General features: G+C 40.1%; 1 protein-coding gene across 1 annotated transcript in view; it reads left to right on the top strand.

Moving 5' to 3' along the window:
• The window catches only part of FBN1 (fibrillin 1), a 273,921-nt gene that overhangs the window by 224,879 nt on the left and 25,961 nt on the right, over window positions 1-23,081 (top strand). The window contains exons 47-59 of the mRNA XM_068963729.1: window positions 168-296; window positions 873-992; window positions 3,392-3,517; window positions 7,965-8,114; window positions 8,445-8,510; window positions 8,780-8,896; window positions 10,636-10,755; window positions 12,246-12,368; window positions 13,658-13,789; window positions 18,468-18,593; window positions 19,167-19,373; window positions 20,616-20,741; window positions 20,985-21,107. Coding sequence (XP_068819830.1) covers window positions 168-296; window positions 873-992; window positions 3,392-3,517; window positions 7,965-8,114; window positions 8,445-8,510; window positions 8,780-8,896; window positions 10,636-10,755; window positions 12,246-12,368; window positions 13,658-13,789; window positions 18,468-18,593; window positions 19,167-19,373; window positions 20,616-20,741; window positions 20,985-21,107 — 1,665 coding nt within the window. The remainder of the gene's footprint in view (window positions 1-167; window positions 297-872; window positions 993-3,391; window positions 3,518-7,964; window positions 8,115-8,444; window positions 8,511-8,779; window positions 8,897-10,635; window positions 10,756-12,245; window positions 12,369-13,657; window positions 13,790-18,467; window positions 18,594-19,166; window positions 19,374-20,615; window positions 20,742-20,984; window positions 21,108-23,081) is intronic.

The following is a 23,081-nucleotide window of genomic DNA, read 5'->3' as shown; positions in this document are numbered from 1 at the left end:
CTAGGTTTGTTGTTATAAACTAACCAGAAAGGAATTTCTTAAGTTTGTCTGAGCCAGCAGCGCCACTGAAATTCAGAATAAGCATTTTTCCCATTAAAAGGTTTTGGTCATTGATGGGATTATGACATTTTTCTTTGGAATATATCAAAGGATGTTTTTCTTGGCAGATGTTGATGAATGTGCAACTGGAAATGGGAACCTTTGCAGAAATGGCCAATGTATCAATACAGTGGGGTCCTTCCAGTGTCAGTGCAATGAAGGCTATGAGGTGGCTCCAGATGGGAGAACCTGTGTGGGTGAGTGCTGCTTCAGAAGGACCCTGAGACCATGCCAGGAATCACACAATCTGTATCACAATTCTTCCTTCAGAAGCCTGGAGGGAAAAGATCAGAATAGAATAATCCTGCCTGTAGGTGTATATGGTATATGTAGCACTCTTCCCCTTTACCTTTTAAGTTTCTCTACTTAAACAGAAAACAATTACAATGTTACAACATTCAGTGTGACAGTGGAATTATCCTATAAACAATTGTAATTCCCTTTCTTTTTTTCTTCCACATAGCTTTGTAGTAAGCTCTTCTTTAAGCTGCTAGGTGCCCTCAAAAATCTTCATAGCCATTCACTTTTTAAATGCTGTACTTTTCTGGAAATATTTAATTTTCTGTAGATCAAATAAAGTATGGCTGTTACTTTGCACACTTCCAAAAGCTGATACAGCTGATTTTTATTGAGGTGTTAATTTTTATTCATGGTGGAGTTTTGGGGCTTTAGATTTATGTATTAGATTTGATTCCAGTGTCTTTGGATTTTAATTGCTTGATGAAAATCATGCCAGTGGGAAATTCTTTCTTCTTTTTCCCTTTTCTTTGCAGATATCAATGAATGTCTCCTAGATCCCAGAAAATGTGCCCCGGGCACCTGTCAAAACTTGGATGGGTCCTACAGATGTATCTGTCCACCTGGATACAGTCTCCAGAATGACAAGTGTGAAGGTAAGAGGGCTATCAGTAGTTGGAAATGAGCAGTATTGGCTACCTCATTGACAATATCAGAGTCAAATTTTTGAGATGGTGTAATGATGTCTTCATTTTGCAATACTTTATCAGACAAATCCAAGGGTAGGGTGTGACTTATGGGCTCATAATTAGATGGTGAGACAAGAACATCTAGTTCTCAGGCTAATCTCTGATGAAGCTGTTTTGCTCTGTGTACTTGGGTGGTTGCATGACCCTGACCCTTTTCCAATGTGTTTTTATGCAGCTTATAAAAACTCCTGAATTACCTGTTTTTAAGTGCCAGTGGGTTGCAACTAAAAATGGCTTCCTGATTCCAGTTAAAATCTTTAAGTGATCACATTCAAGGTTGGATGGATGTGGCTATGTAATTTGTCATTGTTGTTTCCACTTGTAGAGTGGTAGAAAGATGTAACTACAAATAAATTCTCAGCAAATTTTATAGTACTGCATTCCTCAATACATGTATCATTGCATTAAATGAAAGTCATTAATTGTCAGAAATTCATAAATAAATAGAATGAAAAGGACTTTTAAGAAGTCACCTAGTCCATGCTCCCACCTTTAAACAAGTCTGTGTCTAGTCCCTAATGAGTAAGAATTGTCCACTTTTAATATCATCAATGAGAAATGTTTATTATATATCTAATTTAAATCTCAGTCAAGGGATAATATTCTAAGTGAAAACATCAAAATTAGACCTAAATACAAATTACTGTGTCATTTTACTTCTATTGGAGGTCAGCATTATTCCCTCCATGATTAATGCAAAGTTACTCCTAAATGAACAGAATGAAAATATATAGAAAAAATGATTTTCAGAATAGTCAATAAATGTGTTCATTCTAAATCTTTGTCCCTACCCTTAAGAAACTGGTACCTATAGTTTGATTTCTACCATAGGAGAATCATAACAACAAAAACAAGAAAAAAGGGAAGCATCTGAGCATTTTTACAAAAATTGACTTTTAAGAAAAGATTGGATGTGGGGGTGGAGGGAGTGTCGGGATGGAGTAATTTGTCATCATCAGCTTTGTTAGCTCACATTTGTTCAGATTTGTTAGTTAATAAACCACAGGAAGCATGATGCAGTTATAAATGTGATATAACATGAAATGAGGAGGAGGCTGGTTTTACATTGTACAGAAAGATAATCACTTTGCATTGCACATTTCTAGAGTATCTGTTGTGTGGTATTTACAAAACTAAGTCAAGATAACAAAGTTAATTTCATAACTTCCCTTTACTTGGACCTCATGGGAATAAAGCTGTGTAATACAAATACATTTTGGTGTGGGTAGAACTTGTACAAACCTGAAGATAAAGAGTCCCAAGATATAAGAGATAATCTCTTTTATTGGAAAAAAATATTTCCATTAAAATAGCGTGGCTGAGACTCAAGACTTACCTCTTTTTCACTACAAATTCCTGCTGAAAGTCAGGGGAAAAGATGGGTAAGCCTCTTGGAAAGAGTGGTCATATTTTTTCCATAAGTAGGGTCATCATATACTTGGCTCACCAAATGAAGACAATTTTGACCTACACTCACTATTCATGAGTGCAGGTCAACATGCATAAACTAGGACTCTCCCAGGCAAACTAAGACATACTCAAGCCATTCAGGATGCAGACCATCCTTAATTACCCCTTTACAGTAGATAAGGTATACTAATATGCTCAAGGAAACATGCCACAATTATGTGTGTCAAATTCATATTATCTAGATGATAAAACAAAAACTATAGTCTTTACATGGAAGATATCTTTGTGTCTTCAGAAAAATTAAACTGCAAATCAGAGACAGGAGCCTCATTTCCTGTGATGTCTTTAGTTTGTATTGCATTAGGATTATTTTCACAAGTATTAGTGTCCTTGTAAAAGTCACAGTTTTAGGTTGATTGCATAAGATACTGGGGAAAACACTGTGGATGGGTAGAGAGGAACAAATTTGGTTCAAAGGCCTAGATCTCTTGCTGAGTAACTCATTGTTAAAATAATTAGAATTTCAGAGCATCTGCTTACTTTTTAGTGAAGTCAGACTCTAGAGTTTCTTGCTCCTTCCCAGTTGAGGGTAGTACGAAATTACTGCAACTTTTCTAAATTATCTAATAAACTCAATCTGGGTAAAAAATGTTTCTCACTTCATCCCAAAGAAGGCACTTGCAGAGTCCATTTTTATAATAAGAACCAGCAAAACTAGTTTTTTAAAAGTCATCACAGCCTAAAGTCCACTCCAGCATTATGATACAGGAAAAATTTTCATTATTGGAAGAATTTTTGAAACTCAGTTAGGCTTTGTACTTTTACATTGTGCATTTAGTATCTGACAGTGTCTCCATTGTGTTTTGACTTTGTTTGACATGTGTACTTTTTTTTAGATATTGATGAATGTGTTGAAGAGCCAGAAATCTGTGCCTTGGGCACGTGCAGTAACACTGAAGGCAGCTTCAAATGTCTGTGTCCAGACGGGTTCTCCTTGTCCTCCACTGGAAGAAGGTGCCAAGGTAAGTGCTTTTGACTTTTGGCTTTACACTTTCATTACTCTGTGTTTATTTGTTGTGGTTTTATTTTTTTAAAACATGGCAAAGCTTTGATTCTCTGTAAAAGAGAAGATGGAGTGTTTTCATTCACCCAGAGGTCTAATGATTACCATATGTCAGAAAGTTCATTTTTACTTTTGAGGTTAAAAACTCATCCATCATGTTATGGTTGCTTGTACAACAACTGTCCTGGCACTTTAAACCTGCCTCTCCCCCTGAGAACACAGATGCTGACAGGTCAGTCAGCAGGGCATCAGCCATGAGCCCCTGAACACGGAAAAGCCTAGGGGAAGTTCAGTTACAAGTTCTCTGCCTCAGAAGAGGTAACCTGTGTAAATGTGGGGCAAAACCTAGACTTTCAGACAGAAAATGCAGATTAACTCATGTGCTCCCAGGATATAGTGCCCATCTCTTACATCACAAGTTTTCTAAGAAAACAGAAAAATAAATGTGAACTGACCAGGATTCTTGCTGGCCCATAGTCTGTTTTCAGGAATAACACTTGTGAACTTCAAAAAAAGTCAAAAGGGGAGCCTGAACTTACGCATGACAGAGTTTATTATGTCTCAGAAAACTACTTAGACTTTACTAAAGAAGGCAATTGTATATGTCTGTCTACTTATACACACTAGTTTAATGAATTCAGGACAAAAAAAAAAACCACATGCAAACACACCTATCTCCCCCACAACCCCTACCCCATTCCAGTGGGGTTTTTGTTTGTTTTATTGTTCAGGATTTTTTCTTAGTATTTTTTTTTTTTTTTTTTTACTTCCATATTACCAAGTAAAAGGCAATGGATGTTATTTAAGATTCCAAAAATTGGGCTTTAGGGATCTCAGCCTTGTCATTTATAGCCTAGGGCAAGTCATTTAATCTTTTGGAAGCTCAATTTTCTTCTTTTTAAACAAATAAGAATACCTACCCAAACAGTCTTATTGAATACATGACAAAGCTTTGTTCATTTCTGAGTCTTTCACAGACTCTTATGATTGTTATTCGAATTGATCAACCTTTTACTTTTCAACTGGTCATCTTGTCATGTGATATTTAGGGATGTGAAGGGGGACCATTGAGAATTCTCTGTTGGTTTGATCTTGCAGGTAGCTATCAGAGCCCCATGTGGATTTCTGGGTTGTGGGTGGGGCAGTGCTTGATGCAAGCAGATGATCAGTCTGTTTGGTGCAGACCAGCCAGATAAATTCTAGCTCTTGCTCCTTTGTTTTTGTGTGCCTTTGGCTTGGCTGGAGTTTGGAAGGAAAGTAGTGAGAAACCAGGTGTGAATCTGCCGATGTGGCAGGCCAGAGGAAATTCAGAGGCTATTAATTCAATTTGCACTGGCCTGTCACTGAGCAAGCTAACGCTGCAGGAAGACTCAGCCCAGCTGTGAGCAGCCCTGCCACAAGCTCAGCTCCAAGAGGCAGAGCCAGGATTGAGGAATGCGAGCGGGGAAAGTGACTTTTGTAGCTCTGATGAAATTTCAAAGGTCATTAAGGGTGCTTCACAGATGGACTGGTAAACAGGCATCCTAGCAAGCCCTCGTTAAAAGGATGCGGGCGCACACAAACTCTGTCCCAGTGCATGGCACCTTTGATTAAAACACCAATTCCAGACAGTGACCACAAAGCCAATGTAAATCTCCCACAGCACACAGATTTTGCTAGAGCCAGGGAATTAAGAGCTGTGTTTTTATTATAAGATGGCAAATTAGGAGTCAAGCTTCTAGTGCCCATAAAATTAGAAAATCCCATAGAAGAGAACCATGGATAATGTTTTTGAAGGAACAAATGGGATCTAGGGCTCAGGTGAACAGCCTCTGGCCCCTGAAGGCCACAGAGGTCAGTGAGCCACTCCTACCATGAAGTTCAGTGAAGGCACGTGTCACTTTGGCTCACTGTAAACTTCATACCTAGATTTTTTTCTGGGGTGAGGTGATACAGTGGTGCTGGGGAGGTGGGCTGGGGTATGGAACAGGGTCAGTAATAAAAGGAAATGAGGATGAGAACATAACAGAGCAATACTAGTACATGCATGTGTCCAGGTTTAAAAGATACATTTCAAGCTGGAAGACAGAGGAAAGAATTGAGTTTTGATATGCTGGTTGAGATTTCTTTTGAGTAGTCATTAAATTATATCTTAAAATAGTGATAGGCATAAATGATAAAAATAGGACCAGTAAACACAAAATGCTGTATGTGACAATGGACTTGAGTAAAGCAAATTCTGGGAGGAATGTGAGGAAGCCATGAGACATGCCTGCAATTCAGAGACATACTTTCCATGCCGGGTGTCAGCAGTAATAAACCTAATATTTTGATTTCTGAAAAAAAAAAAAAAAAGCAATTAAAAGGTGTCCTTTAAAAAACTACAGTTTGTAAAATCCTGAAGCTTCTCAACAGAGACAACATTTGAATAGAGGAGATGTTGCAGGACAAGGATCAGCTTTTATTGCTCTTCACCTTCAGAGGAGTAGTTTGCGAAAAGGTGACTGTTAGGTCCCCACCCATAACAAATGTGAAAACGCAGTAGACCCCAGAGAGATCATTTATCTGAAGAGTTGGTAGCCATGATGAGTTCTCAAGTTCATTGCAAAAGCCAACTGAATTTGACTTATTGGAGCCTGGTAAATATGGTTGGCTGATACTTTTACTTTAATTCATGAAAATTTTCCTGCTGTGATCTTTTGCAACTCAGTTATTCTCACATTGTCTCATTAAGATGGTTAAAGTGTCTTAACTGAAATCATAAATGACTCTAATAATTTGCTACCTGGACTTGAAAACATTGACAGGAGAGAACAGACCTGGTCATTCATAAAGAAAGGAGTATTGTGCAAAATGGAGCTGAAAACATTTCCTTAAAACCTGCAGATTTTAGCATCTGTGTAACTCAGAGGAGTATGCAAAACTTTGGAAGTCAAATTTGAGGGCAAACACACTCCAGGCTCTTGGATGAGCTCACTTTTCAGAGGCACCCAATTTGCTCCATAAGAAATGGAAAAGTCAGTTTCCAAAGCTGCATCAAGCAATACTGGAGAATTTTGTAGGACCTAGATCCCAGTCCCATGCTCCATGTTGGAGTCGCCAAGAAAGAACTGATGTTAAAGAAATATATTCTTTATAGTAACAAATAAGTAAATTTTAATAAAATCAAAGTATATTAGAGATACAATTTATGTACCTCAAAATACTGATATTTTCTGCTTCATTCTTTAGTTTTAAAGCACAAAATAACCTAAAAAGAAGCATAAATTTCGGTTTCAAAGATTACCCAAAGTCAGTAGAATCTGTCATGTATAAGCTAAAATTTATGTTTACCAAACAAAAATGTTATTATTCATTACTGTGACAGAGTAATATATAGGTTTACATTTTTTTCTCACTTAAAAATACATTAATTAGAAAGAACCAATTCTTTAGTTTCCTTTTTTATACTGTAACATTACTGGTATGGTAATATATTAAAATTGTAATAAAGTCAGAAAGGAAAGACGTATACCCTTTGAAAGGATGATTATTCTCCTTCACATCCACCTATCTTCCTGTCCTCTTTACCTTCCCTGTCTCTGTTGAGCCAGACAAGCTTCTGTGTGTGTGCAAGTGTGTACAAATATGTGCATAAAATCTGCAGAAAACCTCACATATATTTTGTAGACAGAAACCGAATAGCTGCTTCAGTGAAATATCATTGAGTTCGTCGTATTTTTGCCAGTCCACAAAACTGCCACATCTGTATTTGCTCTATGCCTGGCATCTGGGGTTTTGTCTCCAGGGCTTAGGCGACACAGAATACACAGTGCAGTGTATAGTATCACAGTGAGACCTAGAACTGGGAGATCTAACTTAACAGAGTGTGCTCACTAAATGTTAGTCCATCTCTGAATAAAGTCACTGATGATGACAGCCCTGGAATGTGACAGTGCTGGTTTTAATTATTCACATCAGATTGCTTTGGAAACTTGGATAAAATGTAAAGTAATAAGGTAAAAGTCACACAGATTTGTTCTTCAGATCATACTACAAGTTATTTATCACTTTAAAGGTCTCAGGCTTCTCTGGTGGCTCAGATGGTAAAGAATCTGCCTGCAATGCATTAGACCCAGGTTCAATCCCTGGGCCAGGAAAATCCCCTGAAGGAGGGCATGGCAACTCACTCCAGTATTCTTGCCTGGAGAATCCCACGGACAGAGGAGCCTCATGGGCTATGGGGTTGCAAAGAGTCGGACACAACTGAGCAACGAACTCTTTCACTTAACAATCTCAGCTCAGTTACTTTTATAATCACTTAAAAAGTATGACTTCAGTCATAAGAAGAGATCACATTTAACAGGGTGGACTGTTTCTTACTCAATGTTATACAATAATGACTTAGCAGGAAAGCCACTGAGGGGTCTCTTGAATTTTTGCTGCAGATTTACGAATGAGCTACTGTTACGCGAAGTTTGAAGGAGGAAAGTGTTCATCACCCAGATCCAGAAATCACTCCAAACAGGAATGCTGCTGTGCCTTGAAGGGAGAAGGTTGGGGAGATCCCTGTGAGCTGTGCCCCACTGAACCTGATGGTATGTCTCTCGTCTGCATCTCTTTGGGGCATTCATAGGCCAGGCTGTAAGACTGCAGGCTTTCAGAAAATGAGACAATTTAATTGTTAAGTCCAGTTGAAATGTTCACTAAGATTATTTTATCTTAGGAGCAAGGTAGTTATTTTTTTCTGAAGTATGTTATGACTCGAAGCTGCCCAAGTAGTAGGTACCACAGCTCTGAGAGCTTTGTTAACTTTCCCTGGCTGCTGGGCTTGGATTGTTCATCATGTTCCAGTATGTGCAGCCTCCACACGATATTTGCTCAATGCCATTGGCCCACCCATTAACGAGGGTTCATCTCCACCACAGAGGCCTTCCGCCAGATCTGTCCCTATGGAAGTGGCATCATCGTGGGACTTGATGATTCAGCAGTTGGTGAGTGGCTTGCACTGGACTCTCAGCATTTTATAATATTCTCAACCAGTCTCTTCCTTGTCCTTTCTCTCGCTGTTATTTCTCCACATTTATCTTGGTAAATGAAGCCCTATTTTTTGGTATTTTCATTTAGATACCAATTATATTATTATATTGTATGTTAATATTATAGTGCATTTCATTGACTAGACACTGAAACAATCATAATTTCCCTTTGTGTTTCTAAAATGTTACTTTGTTGTTCACTGTTTTCTCCTCCTATGCTTAAGACATGGATGAATGCAAAGAACCCGATATCTGTAAACACGGGCAGTGCATCAATACCGATGGGTCCTATCGCTGCGAATGTCCCTTTGGCTACATTCTGCAAGGGAATGAATGTGTGGGTGAGTAATAAAGTGGCTTCTTCTACAGAGATTTTACAAATCAGAAATTAAGCAATTCAGCATTCACACAAGGCTATATAAACACCAAGATGGGACAGAAATAAGTTTTATATACTCATTCATGTATCATTCATCTAGCAATACTGGCTGGCTCCCTGCCAGGTACCAGGCACGGTGCTTGGTTCTTTGGCTACACTAGTGAACTGAGCCACAGGGTCCTTCCTTGAATGGGCCTTACAGTCTGATGACAAGGACACTGAACACATTTGAAGAGATGGTAAAATGGACAGCATTATAGTGAAAGCCTTTAAGAAATTTGAAAAAAAATGTTAATTGTCATAATCTTATTCTCTCAGTATGGAAAACAAAATTTACCCAGATTTTGTTACGCTTAGTACTATGAGAGGCTGCGTACCCAGGGTATCCTCTTGTTTTAGCCCCCCTATTAAAATTTCGAAGAATGGCTCCTGTGACTGACCTTTGACCTCTTTTATCTAAGAAATTCAAAGCCATTCAATGTAACCTAAATTAATAATGGCATAAATGGTGAAGGTTTGTCTGTGCATTAGAAAATGTTCTTTCCATACAGGGATTCAAGGTATGTGGTTTTTATCCACAACCATGGCTGTGGGAACTTAAGCAAGTTTTTCAGCCCTCTAAGCCTCAGAATATAATAAATATCATGCAGATGGATTAAAATATTTCTAATTACCTTACAGCTCTAAAAATCAATGATACTGTGATTTTTATTAACTTGAAAGAGATGTAATAATCCTGATAGTGAAATGCAATTTCATAGCAAAAGAAAAGCAAAGTTGTGTTTTCTGTTCAATATCTTCAGTTAGTGCTATGATATATGTGAGAAATACACCTCCTCACCAGGGTCTCTCAGCCCTGCCCTCTTGCCCTCACTTTCTGACTTCAGAACCTAACCTGAGACACAGCCCTCAATAATAATCCATCACTTTTCTGTGCTCTAGACAGCTGAGATAGCAATGTTATTTCTCTGGAATGTTCCTTTCCCAGAGGAAGGTGTTCTCCCCAAGAAATATGTCAGAATAAGAACAGTCAATATTCTAGGTGGATAGATTAGGAGACATATATTTTTTAGACTTCCTTGGTAAGACTTTCTCCACAGTTGTTTAGAGAGATCATACCCTAAACATATTTCTTTCTAGCCTTTCTTCTGCCTAATGGAAGCCATCTGGTTTCCACAAATTCAACAAAATCTACTTGACTCTTGACTTTATCCAGTGTCTTAATTTTGCTTAACCTCTGGTCTCTTATTTTGCGTAAGTTTAGTCTTCTATTTTATATCTGGCAAAACTCCATCATGTTTAAGGCTTCTTGGAGAATGATGTAATGTAAGGCCAAACTGGAGGTGTATTTCTAACATTAAATAAGCAAAAACTTTTGACTTATAAGAGAAGCCTTGTTTTAACCCTTTGAGCATCTCTTCCCAGTAGATGTATTTCATAACAGGAGGCTGGAGGCACCCATGGCAAAGAGCACAGTAAGGGCTAAGAAGCCTGGGTACTGTTACTGCCACTTAGCAAGTCAAATTTTACAGCTATAAATCTGTGGTAATAAGATGTGCACTCCTCTCTTGCAAGGATAGAATGAGAATGAACCAAAATGTTAGAGATCAAAGTACTCTGATGGAATTTGAAAGGTACTGTCTGAGTCCAAGTCCATTTTCTCTCAATTCATATTTTGACTACACTTCTGATCACTTGCAGACACTGATGAATGTTCAGTAGGCAATCCTTGTGGAAATGGAACCTGCAAGAATGTGATTGGAGGTTTCGAATGCACCTGTGAGGAGGGATTTGAGCCTGGGCCAATGATGACTTGTGAAGGTAAGCCTCTTAAACCTAGGATAGTTGGTTGCATGTTCTGATCATAGGGATAGTAGTTGGTTGATTATAATTCTTAGTATTAAATACCACCCAGGGTATATAAAATAAAGAAAATCTGGGCCATGTCATCATTTCTTCTCTATGTGGCCTCCTCTCAGCAGAAAGTATCTGAAAAAGATGTAGGTGGTTCATGACCCAGGTGATGCCACATCTCATGCAGAGTTCTTCTTGGGGTCTCTACTACCACTAATATTTGAATATAACACCTGTCCTGTCTCCTACCCTCTTTCTTATTTTCTTTGCCTCCCCTTTTTCCCACTTTATCCTATACACCCTTTCTTTTTCTTTTCTCTTCCTAGAAACAACTACACACTAAGACTAACACCAATATCCTTTCTCTCTCTGGGGGCAATCACTGCAAAAGAGGCTGTCAGTACTCTCTAAGCAACTGCCAGTATGTCTGGAAGGATGCAAGGAAAGAAAGGCAAGGGAGGGTGTGTCTAGAATAGCAGCTCTCAGAGGGTGGTCCCTGGATCAGCCACATCAGTGTCACCTGGGGATTTGTTAGAAATACAGATTTTCAGGCCTTGTCCCAGACCTCCTGAATCAGACTCTAAGGGTGGGACCCAGCAGCCCTCCAGGTAGTTCTGATGCACTCTTAAGTGAGAGCCACTGGTTTAAAAAAAGAATGAAGGTGACACGATGGTACAGTGGGTATTAAGGTGAGCTTTTCATTAGAGATATTATCCATCAATACTCCTAGTCATAAGATGTTGGTGAATCTTTCTTTAAAGGCTGTTACTAGATCACAATGTGGGATCTCATAGGGAGAAATGTGCTAATCAAGATCTGTTTTAACCCTGCTTTTCTGAACCATATTCTGATGGTTCCAAACTATGCAATCTATAGAAACCACTTTTATCTATTAATCTATTACTATTATTCCTATTTAAGGCTATAACTTAAGCCTCAGTGTGAACTAAGTACAATATTTCTATAAGTGTAAAATTATTCAGAATACTTTCTTGGGCATGAGAATCACTGTTACTTCACAGGATCCTCTTTTATCTGGAGAAGGATACTGGGGGTTCTGTCCTCACCACAGTTGACTTAGCAGTTATTCTGGCTAAATGGGGTAAAACTGATCCCCATTTCACTGTGACTTTAGGGAGTGGTAACTGGTCAACTTGAGATTTCAAAGCCAGCATTTCTGAAAAGCTCCCTATATGTAGGATGACCTATAATTTCTCATCTGCCTAAATAACAATAATTATACCAGCACCATAAGTATAAACTGAGATTGTGCTGGAAGAACCAAGATGTATGATCACCCTACTTGGGATAATTATAAAATAACCAACTCATTTTATAATCCTGGAAATGCAGAGACTGCTTGGTCTATGCATGTTTATGGCAACTTTTGGTAAAAGTATATTCCTTTTTCAGTTGATGCTTATGGTCCATTATTCTCTTACTGCCTTCTCCTGCAGATATAAATGAGTGTGCCCAGAATCCTCTGCTCTGTGCCTTCCGATGTGTAAATACTTACGGGTCATATGAATGCAAGTGTCCTGCTGGATATGTTCTGAGAGAAGACAGAAGGATGTGCAAAGGTGAGACATTCACGTCAAAGTCATCTAAGCCAGGGCGTTCTAACTCTGTCTATGATGGGAAATGTCCTTCCAAAGCATCCACTAGCAGAGAAAGACTGGAAATTGGGGAACACTGCTGTAGTCCATGGACAATATGAAGGTTGTCACTGCTACATTTTCTCCTAAATTGTAGCTTAAAGCTGGGTTGAGGGTGGCACTGCAGACCCTTTTTAGTTCACCACACATTGCATGCCTGTGACATGCCAGCCATTCTACGAGATGTGGAGATATAAGGGGGGAAAAAAAAACTTCCCCACATATAAGAAGCTCAATATGAAGAGGCTGAGAGAGAGCTATGAATAATCATAGTATGATAATTGAGAACATGAGAACACAAGGAAGGAATGTGAATAATAAATAGTCACCATCACTATGGAATATTATATTCCAAGAATTGGGTAGCACATGGAACTGACTTGGAACAATTTCCTTTAAAAGTGCTTACTGAACACCTGCGATTGCCAAAGTACTGGACTAAGCTCTGTTATACAAAGTTGGGTAAATCCTGGGGATCCTTGAAGAGCTCTGATTTGCTTCTCCCAAGCTCTTAAATGAGCAGATATCTGCTCTTTTCAAATGATTTACATAGAATTTTTCTTAAAGGTAGGAAGATTTCCAAAGCAAGAGCTCCATGTCACATGCAGGCTAAAGTCCAAATTTCTCAATTCAGATAACATAAAGGGGAGAGATAAAAAGAAGGAAATGCAATAGGACAGAAAGTAAAGGTTGAAGAAGAGCCACACTGTGCCAGAAAAAAGAAAACAGAGGGAAGACCTAGTAGAGAGGATATTTGTAGATGCCTGTCTTTTCCTCAAAGTGTAAAAACCAAATCTTTATTATATTTCACAATGATTCTAATATGTCATATTAATACTATGATATTAAGATATCATAAGCTATATTATTTAAGTATTATATAATGGAAGCATTGGTTTATTAGTTTGATAATGCTATTATAATGATCATATTATGAAAGCTTTATATAAGGCTTTTTTAGTTCAGTATGTCAAAACTAATTAGAAATCACACTTCCTGCCTTTGACAAATTTATCAGCTAGAGAGAAATTTCTTAAGTTCAAAGAGGGTTAGAAGATGCCTTCCCATCTTAAGAGACCAGCTCCCAAAAATGCAAAAGGAAGTAGGTTAATGTTGAAATAGTGTCAGTAAAAATTGGCTACTTGATGCTGTCTTATGTTTAAAGGGCAAGGAATTAAGGCAGCTCCTTTTATGAATTTGTACATTCTTTCCAGATGAGGATGAGTGTGAAGAGGGAAAACACGACTGTGCTGAGAAACAAATGGAGTGCAAGAACCTCATTGGCACATACCTGTGCATCTGTGGACCTGGGTATCAGCGAAGACCTGACGGAGAAGGCTGCGTAGGTAAGGGCAGCCCCAGCAAAGGGGCTTTGAGTGAGTGGGAAGCGACAAAGGACGGAAAGGACATGGGCTGGGTCCTCGTGGATGCTGTCTTCTCCTTGGCCAGAGCCATCTTGCCTCTCTTACCTCCTATCACGACTTTCCGTGGAGGCCTCCCTGCCTCTTGATCATCTATGAATTCCACCAGCAACATCATTTCTCTCCCTCTGAGCTGGCCTTTGAGTGCTTTTCCAGGTCCATTTTGCTGCCAGGAGTAGAAGACCAGGTATTTCCTCTCGTCCCTTCCTTTACTGTTTACACTGCTTTGCCGTTGTGGGTTCGGTTCTTCCCATCACATTGGAATGCCTCCCGACTGGCTTAACTTCGCTGCTGCCACCCTAACATTGAGTACAGTTGTTCAGTAAATTTCACTAAACCAATGGGATCTACATCCAGAGAATCTGGTCTTATCGAGATTGAGGCCCAGGTCCTGGTAGTTTTAAAAGCTCCCCAGGTGATTCTAATGTGGATTCAGCCTTGAAAAGCATAGTAGACTGGGGATTGGCAGACCACAGTCCTAGGGCCAAATTCAGCTCGCCAACCTACCACCTGTTTTTGTAAATAGACTCATTTTGGAACAGAGCTGTAACCATTCATAATTTTCCATGGCTGCCTTCGTGCCACAGTAACAGAGCAGAATAGCTGCAACAGAGATCAAATGGCCTGCAAAGCCTATATTATTACTGTTATTACAGAAGTTTCCTGACTTCTGCTTTAGTTAATGAAGAAAAAATACTAGAAAATTTCTACGTATGCCCTTTCTTATGTTGTCAGTCAAGAAGCTTAAGAACCATATTGTCCCCTTCCTCTGTAAGATACAGATTTAAACGGAAGTTGAAGAGCAGACTTTAAAAGCATAGAAAAAGCATGTGGACTTATGATCACTCACTGGATCTTCTGGGAACAGTGCTTCTCAGCCTCAGCTGCACATTGGAATCACTTGGAGAGCTCAGGTCCCACTCTCAGATATTGGTTTAATTGGTATCAAGGTGGCCTTGGCATTGCCAAGTTTTAACCTGTTCCAACTCTCTGGCTCTCATAAGATCTCTACCTCAGGGGCTTGGAATTATTCTCAATGGGAGTACCTAGGCAAATTAATTTATGATCTTTCAACTCTCCAGCTATTATCAATACTTTTTTTTAAACTGGGGAGACCGAATTATGATTTATTATTCCTTAATACTGTTGAAGTATTATTATAGGCATAATCTACATTGCATCAAAAGATTAGTGTAGACAAACTCCCTCAGGTTAAAACTCACCATTACAGACATTATTCTAGTGAGTATAGTAATATTTCTTTAACATATTGATCTTAAGGATTTTTCCACCTTCATTTAAAATAACACTCTGAGAATTCTCTACACATACAGATATGGCAAGTTTTAAATTTAAGTGAAAAACGTAAGTGTACCTAAAGTGCTATCATCTATGTTTAAGTATATAAACATGCTATCAATTATGTTCTTAAAAGGGTGGAGGTGTATCACAGATATGGCTGTATTTGTTTGTAATGGGTATAATTCATCTCTAGGAGGATACTCCAGACATGAGCAGTAGCACTGGTTGCTTCCTAGGAAGGAAGTTTGGTGGCTGGGGAAGAGGAGAGGGGCACTTTGGGCTGTATATTCTTTTGTACCCTTTGAATTTGGAACCATGTGAATAGGTTCAGTTCAGTTCAGTTGCTCAGTCATGTCTGACTCTTTATGACCCCATGAATCGCGGCACGCCAGGCCTCCCTGTTCATCACCAACTCCTGGAGTTCACTCAGACTCACATCCATCGAGTTGGTGATGAAATCCAGCCATCTCATCCTCTGTTTTCCCCTTTTCCTCCTGCCCCTAATCTCTCCCAACATCAGTGTCTTTTGCAATGAGTCAACTCTTCGCAGGAGGTGGCCAAAGTACTGGAGCTTCAGCTTTAGCATCATTCCCTCCAAACACCAAAAGCTGATCTCCTTCAGAATGGACTGGTTGGATCTCCTTGCAGTCCAAGGGACTCTCAAGAGTATTCTCCAACACCACAGTTCAAAAGCATCAATTCTTCGTTGCTCAGCTTTCTTCACAGTCCAACTCTCACATCCATACATGACCACTGGAAAAACCATAGCCTTGACTAGACGAAACTTTGTTGGCAAAGTAATGTCTCTGCTTTTCAATATGCTGTCTAGGTTGGTCATAACTTTTTTTCCAAGGAGTAAGCATCTTTTAATTTCATGGCTGCAGTCATCATCTGCAGTGATTTTGGAGCCCCAAAAAATAAAGTCTGGCATTGTTTCCACTGTTTTCCTATCTATTTCCCACGAAGTGATGGGGCCAGATGCCATGATCTTCGTTTTCTGAATGTTGAGCTTTAAGCCAACTTTTTCACTCTCCTCTTTCACTTTCATCAAGAGGCTTTTGAGTTCCTCTTTGCTTTCTGCCATAAGTGAGGTGTCATCTGCATATCTGAGGTTATTGATATTTCTCCTGGCAATCTTGATTCCAGCTGGTGCTTCTTCCAGTCCAGCATTTCTCATGATGTACTCTGCATATAAGTTAAATAAGCAGGGTGACAATATACCTTGACATACTCCTTTCCTATTTGGAACCAATCTGTTGTTCCATGTCCAGTTCTAACTGTTGCTTCCTGACCTGCATATAGGTTTCTCAAGAGGCAGGTCAGGTGGTCTGGTATTCCCATCTCTTTCAGAATTTTCCACAGTTTTTTATGATCCACACAGTCAAAGGCTTTGGCATAGTCAATACGCAGTAGTAGATGTTTTTGTGGAACTCTCTTGCTTTTTCGATGATCCAGGAGATATTGGCAATTTGAAGTCTGGTTCCTCTGCCTTTTCTAAAATCAGCTTGAACATCAGGAAGTTCACAGTTCACGTATTGCTGAAGTCTGACTTGGAGAATTTTGAGCATTGCTTTACTAGCGTGTGAGATGAGTGCAATTGTGCGGTAGTTTGAGCATTCTTTGGCATTGCCTTTCTTTGGGATTGGAATGAAAACTGACATTTCCAGTCCTGTGGCCACTGCTGAGTTTTCCAAATTTGCTGGCACACTGAGTGCAGCACTTTCACAGCATCATCTTTCAGGATTTGAAATAGTTCTACTGGAATTCCATCACCTCCACTAGCTTTGTTGGCAGTGATGCTTTCTAAGGCCCACTTGACTTCACATTCCAGGATGTCTGGCTCTAGGTGAGTGACTGTACAGTTCTTCTGTGTATTCTTGCCACCTCTTCTTAATATCTTCTGCTTCTGTTAGGTCCATACCATTTCTGCCCTTTATCGATCCCATCTTTGCATGAAATGTTCCCTTGGTATCTCTAATTTTCTTGAAGAGATCTCTAGTCTTTCCCATTCTGTTGTTTTCCTCTATTTCTTTGCACTGATCACTGAAGAAGGCTTTCTTATCTCTTCTTGCTATTCTTTGGAACTCTGCATTCAGATGCTTATATCTTTCCTTTTCTCCTTTGCTTTTCACCTCTCTTCTTTTCACAGCTATTTGTAAGGCCTCCCCAGACAGCCATTTTGCTTTTTTGCATTTCTTTTCCATGGGGATGGTCTTGATCCCTATCTCCTGTACAGTGTCACGAACCTCATTCCATAGTTCATCAGGCACTCTATCTATTATCTATCAGATCTAGGCCCTTAAATCTATTTCTCACTTCCACTGTATAATCATAAGGGATTTGATTTAGGTCATACCTGAATGGTCTAGCGGTTTTCCCTACTTTCTTCAATTTGAGTCTGAATTTGGTTATAAGGAGTTCATGATCTGAGCCACAGTCAGCTCCCGGTCTTGTTTTTGCTTACTATATAGAGCTTCTCCATCTTTGGCTGCAAAGAATATAATCAATCTGATTTTGGTGTTGACCATCTGGTGACATCCATGTGTAGAGTCTTCTCTTGTGTTGTTGGAAGAGGGTGTTTGCTATAACCAGTGTGTTCTCTTGGCAAAACTCTATTAGCCTTTGCCCTGCTTCATTCCGCATTCCAGCTGGGTATTGTTTTTGCTTTAGCTCCATCCCTTCATTCTTTCTGGAGTTATTTTTCCACTGATCTCCAGTAGCATATTGGGCACCTAATGACCTGGGGAGTGCCTCTTTCAGTATCCTATCATTTTGCCTTTTGATACTGTTCATTGCATTCTCAAGTCAAGAATACTGAAGTGGTTTGCCATTCTCTTCTCCAGTGGACCACATTCTGTCAGACCTCTCCACCATGACCCATCCATATTGGTTGGCCCCACAGGGCTTGGCTTAATTTCATTGAGTTAGACAAGGCTGTGGTCCTCGTGTGATTAGATTGACTAGTTTTCTGTGATTATGGTTTCAGTGTGTCTGCTCTCTGATGCCGTCTTGCAACACTTACCGTCTTACTTGGGTTTCTCTTACCTTGTACATGGGGTATCTCTTCACGGCTGCTCCAGCAAAGCACAGCTGTTGCTCCTTACCTTGGACAAGGGGTATCTCCTCACTACCGCCCCTCCTAACCTTGAATGTGGAGTAGCTCCTCTAGGCCCTCCTGAGCCCATAACTGGTTATCTAGTCACAAACTAAACTTTTCTTTTTTGAAAAAAAAAAAATCTATCTTTGTACAAAGTGGACAGATGACGCCTCTTCTCTTTGGTCCTTCAATTACACCACATAGATGAAAATGAATGTCAGACCAAGCCTGGGATCTGTGAGAACGGGCGCTGCCTCAACACCAGGGGGAGCTATACCTGCGAGTGCAATGACGGCTTCACAGCCAGCCCCAACCAGGATGAGTGCCTTGGTGAGTACAGACTACAGGATGCTTTTGTAACCCCAGCCTCCACACTGGGATGCTTGAAACCAGATCACTTATTTGAAATAATAGAAAATGTTGAAATTTGAGGAAAGGTTAACAATGTTCATATTTTGGAGATGATTCTATGACCATGATTGTCCACTGGGCTTAGCACCACCCTGCCGCTAAATTCTTTCTTTGCTAATTGTATCATTGAATCACTTGTTTGGAATTTCTTTCTCAGCTGCCTATTTAAGCTCTTGATGCTCAGGATCAGTTTCCATGTGTTTCTCTGACCCTTGCTATAGCCTGGTTCTCCATATATCTGGGAACAGATAGAGTGATAATCTTGTTGATACCAATGCCTTTCTGCCCACTTACTGAATATCTTGTCTTGTTTTCCCCAGATGTCATCCTTTTTCTCTTACTGCTGCTTCCAGCTTTCCCTTCTTGCTCCTTCTCAGCCAGGGTAAAGTGTTACATCCTTCTTGGGTTTTACTATCTGAGCAAATTCGGAATACCATGCTATGCTTCTAAAGCTCCCTAAAATCTTCTTTGCATTCATAACGTCCTTTCCAGACAACCGGGAAGGGTACTGCTTCACGGAGGTGCTCCAGAACATGTGTCAGATAGGCTCGAGCAACAGGAACCCCGTCACCAAGTCTGAATGCTGCTGCGATGGAGGGAGAGGCTGGGGGCCCCACTGTGAGATCTGCCCTTTCCAGGGCACTGTGGCTTTCAAAAAACTCTGCCCCCATGGCCGAGGGTTTATGACCAATGGAGCAGGTACTTCATTTTGTTCTGATTTTTGACTAACGGAGCAGGTACTTCATTTACGGTCCAAAAATACTTTCAGGGAATTTGTTTTATGAGGAACAGATGAGAATATAGAATCTATAATGTGGGCCTAGGTTGAGTTGTACAGTTTAGGTTGACCAAAAAAAAAAAAAAAAATCATTATGGTACTTTAGATATTCAAAGCCATGTTGCCAGAGTGTCCTTGGTCTGATTAATGTGTGTGCTTCAGTTCGTGTCTTTGCATTACAAGGAGTCCTCAACTTTTTAAGCTGGTTTGTTATAAGAATATAACCTTTTACTCAGAATATAATCTTTTAGATACATTTTGGAATAAATGATCACTAAATTCCTAAAGTAGCCCACCAATATGTATTTTATCTTGTAAAACTGGCTGAAATATATCACATGAAAGAAGTATAAAACAATGCTGATACAGTCAGCCTTCCATATCCACAGATTCCATATCTGTAGATCCAACCAACCTTGGATTGGTTTCTGCCGAATGTTGATTGAACCTGCAGTGCCAGCTGTACTATGCCATTTTGTATATGGGGCTTGAGTGTCCATGAATTTTAATATCAACAAGGTAGTTCTGGAACCAGTGCTCTGGATATGGAGGGATGATTGTACTGGGAATTAAGACAGCTGCCTCTGGAAAAGTACAAGCCATGTCAACTTGAGAGGGATGAGGAGGCTGTCAAGGTGTCTGAGGCTGCTCTGAAAAAGACTTCCAGGCCTATGTTTATTAACAATGACTGCAATTGTTTGCAGTCTCATAAAGAGAGACTTTGAGCTCCTTGGGAGGAAATCAGAAGTGAGAGGAGAATAAAGAGATTAAATAGGATTTATGTTCATGTTATAAAGTTGTGACTAAAGGTTAATAACAGAATTGGATGTGGTAAAGACAGAATAGATGGAATAACCAAAGTGATTTATCATTCTTTGGCAGATGTGAAAATGAGATGGTAGATGCATTTCTTCAGACCAATGAAAGTATGCTATATTGCATTTCAGAGTAATCTTGAAAAGATCAGGAAAAATAAGAGCTATGGGTATAAAATTGTTATTTAACAATCCAAGGCTAAGAACTCACTTGCTATTGGCATCCTACTAAGTAGTAATGAGATAGAAGGGTCAAGATGTGAGTGTCAGTGGCTTTAATGCCCAATAGTACATACTGACCCTTTTATAATGCCTTTCTCATTTTAATTGCTATTTATTAAATTATAGATATTGATGAGTGCAAGGTTATTCATGATGTTTGCCGAAATGGGGAATGTGTCAATGACAGAGGATCATATCACTGCATTTGTAAAACTGGCTACACTCCAGATATAACTGGAACTGCCTGTGTAGGTAAGTGCTCTGATACTCAGGTTTATTCTCGGGTGGAAATTGTACATTATGAGGAAGAAACCCTCAAACTAAAACTCTAAAAAGCCTGTGTAATTTCATAAGGAAACGTAAGACAGTGATCAAGGACCATACAGTTTACCTTTTCTTTCTTTAAAACTAAGATTCTTTGTTAGACTCAAGTGGGTATTGAGCATTGAAACATCTTTTGAGATGGGCAGTCACACTGTGTCTCTTTAATCATAGATCTGAATGAGTGCAATCAGGCTCCCAAACCTTGCAATTTCATCTGTAAGAACACAGAAGGGAGTTACCAGTGTTCATGCCCGAAAGGCTACATCCTGCAGGAGGACGGAAGGAGCTGCAAAGGTAAAGTGGAAAGTGCTTCCACCCACTTATCCGCCTTATGGGAACATGGTTTCATTCCTTGTGCCTTTGAGGGATCCAAAGCTGAAAGACCTCCCTCTGGGGTTAGTGCCTCCTTGGCGACATTTTTCTTACACCAACACTAGAACCTCCTAAAAAGGATCCTATATCTAAAGACAAAGAAGTAGCCAAAATGAAATGGTAGGAGGGGGCACAATCATGATAAATCCCACACCTGCTGGTGGATGCCCCACAAAGTGGAAAATAACCACAGAAATTCTTCCCCAGGAGTGAAGGTTCTGAGCCCCAGGTCACGCTCCCCAGCCCAGGGGTCTGGGAACAGGAGGAGCCCCCAGAGAATCTAACTTTGAAGGCCAGTGAGGTTTGATCACAAGAATTCTACAGGACTGGGGGAAATAGAAACTCTATGTTTGTAGGGCACATACAAGTTCTCATGTACACCAGAAGCCAGAGAAAAAAAGTGGTGACATCATAAGAACCTGGGCTGGACCTACCTGTTGGTATTGGATGGTCTCTTGCAGAGGTGGGGGGTGGTTATGGCTCACTGTGGGAACAAAGACACCAGAGGCAGTGATTCTGGAGAGTACTCACTGGCATGAGCCCTGGTGGAGACTGCCATTTTTTCACCAAGACTTGGCTCCAAACAGCATGTAGGCTCTGATGCCTCAGGCCATACAACCAACAAGGTAGAAACACAGCCTCGCCCATCAGAAAGTCTTTCTGAATAAAGTCTTTCCTGCTAAACATATTCCCTGACAAAGCCCTGCCCCCCAGAGGGACAAGAAAGGCTCCACCCAGGGGCAGGCAGGAAAAAAAAGTCCCTCCCACCAGGAAGCCAGCACAAACCTCATCCACCAGAAGAGGACAGCAGAAGCAAGAACTACAATGTTGCAACCTGAAGCATGGATACTGCAAATCACAGAAAGTTAGATAAAATGAGAGAGCACAGAAATATGTTCCAGATGAAGGAACAAAATTAAAAACCCAGAAGAACAACTAAGTGAAGTAGAGATATGCATTCTACCCCAAAAAAAGGAATTCGGAGTAACAATAGTAAAAATGTTTCAAGATCTCAGAAAAAGAATAGAGGCACCGATCTAGAAGATATAAGAAAAGTTTAATAAAGACCTAGAAAAAATAAAAACAGATGAACAATAACTGAAATAAAAAAACACACTGAAAAGTGAAGTTGCTCAGTCGTGTCTGACTCTTTGCTCCTCTGTCCATGGGATTTTCCAGGCAATAGTACTGGAGTGGATTGCCGTTTCTTTCTCCCACCAGGGATCTTCCCAACCCAGGGATTGAACCCAGGTCTCCCTCATTGTAGACAGACGGTTTACCATCTGAGCCACCAGGGAAGTCCTAGAAGGAATCAACAGCAGAAAACGTGAGGCAGAAGACTGGATAAGTGAGATGGGAGATACATGCCGGAAATCACTGTTGAGGAACACAATAAAAGAATGAAAAGAAATATAGGGTCACGAAGAGTCGGACACGACTGAGCGACTTCACTTTCCCTTTTCACTTTCCTGTACTGGAGAAGGAAATGGCAACCCACTCCAGTGTTCTTGCCTGGAGAATCCCAGGGACGGCGGAGCCTGGCGGGCTGCCGTCTATGGGGTCGCACAGAGTTGGACACGACTGAAGCGACTTAGCAGGAGCAGCAGAGGAAGACCTCTGGGACAACATTAAATGCAATGTTCACACTATAGGGATCTCAGAAAGAGAAGTAAGAAAAAGACCTGATAAAATATTTGAAGAAATAATAGCTGAAATTTTCCCAAATATGGGAAGGGAAATAGTCACCCAGATCTAGGAAGCACAGAGCGTCCCAGCCAACATAAATCCAATGAGGAACACACTGAGACACAAAGTAATCAAACTAACAAAAATTAACGACAAAGGAAAAGTATTAACATAGAAGGTAAGTTGCAGCTGATTTCTCAGCAGAAACTC

Source organism: Capricornis sumatraensis, chromosome 2 (genome assembly GCF_032405125.1).
Source record: "Capricornis sumatraensis isolate serow.1 chromosome 2, serow.2, whole genome shotgun sequence".
NCBI lineage: Eukaryota > Metazoa > Chordata > Mammalia > Artiodactyla > Bovidae > Capricornis > Capricornis sumatraensis.
Note: the sequence above shows the minus strand (reverse complement) of the source record. Positions and strands in the feature narration are given on the sequence as shown.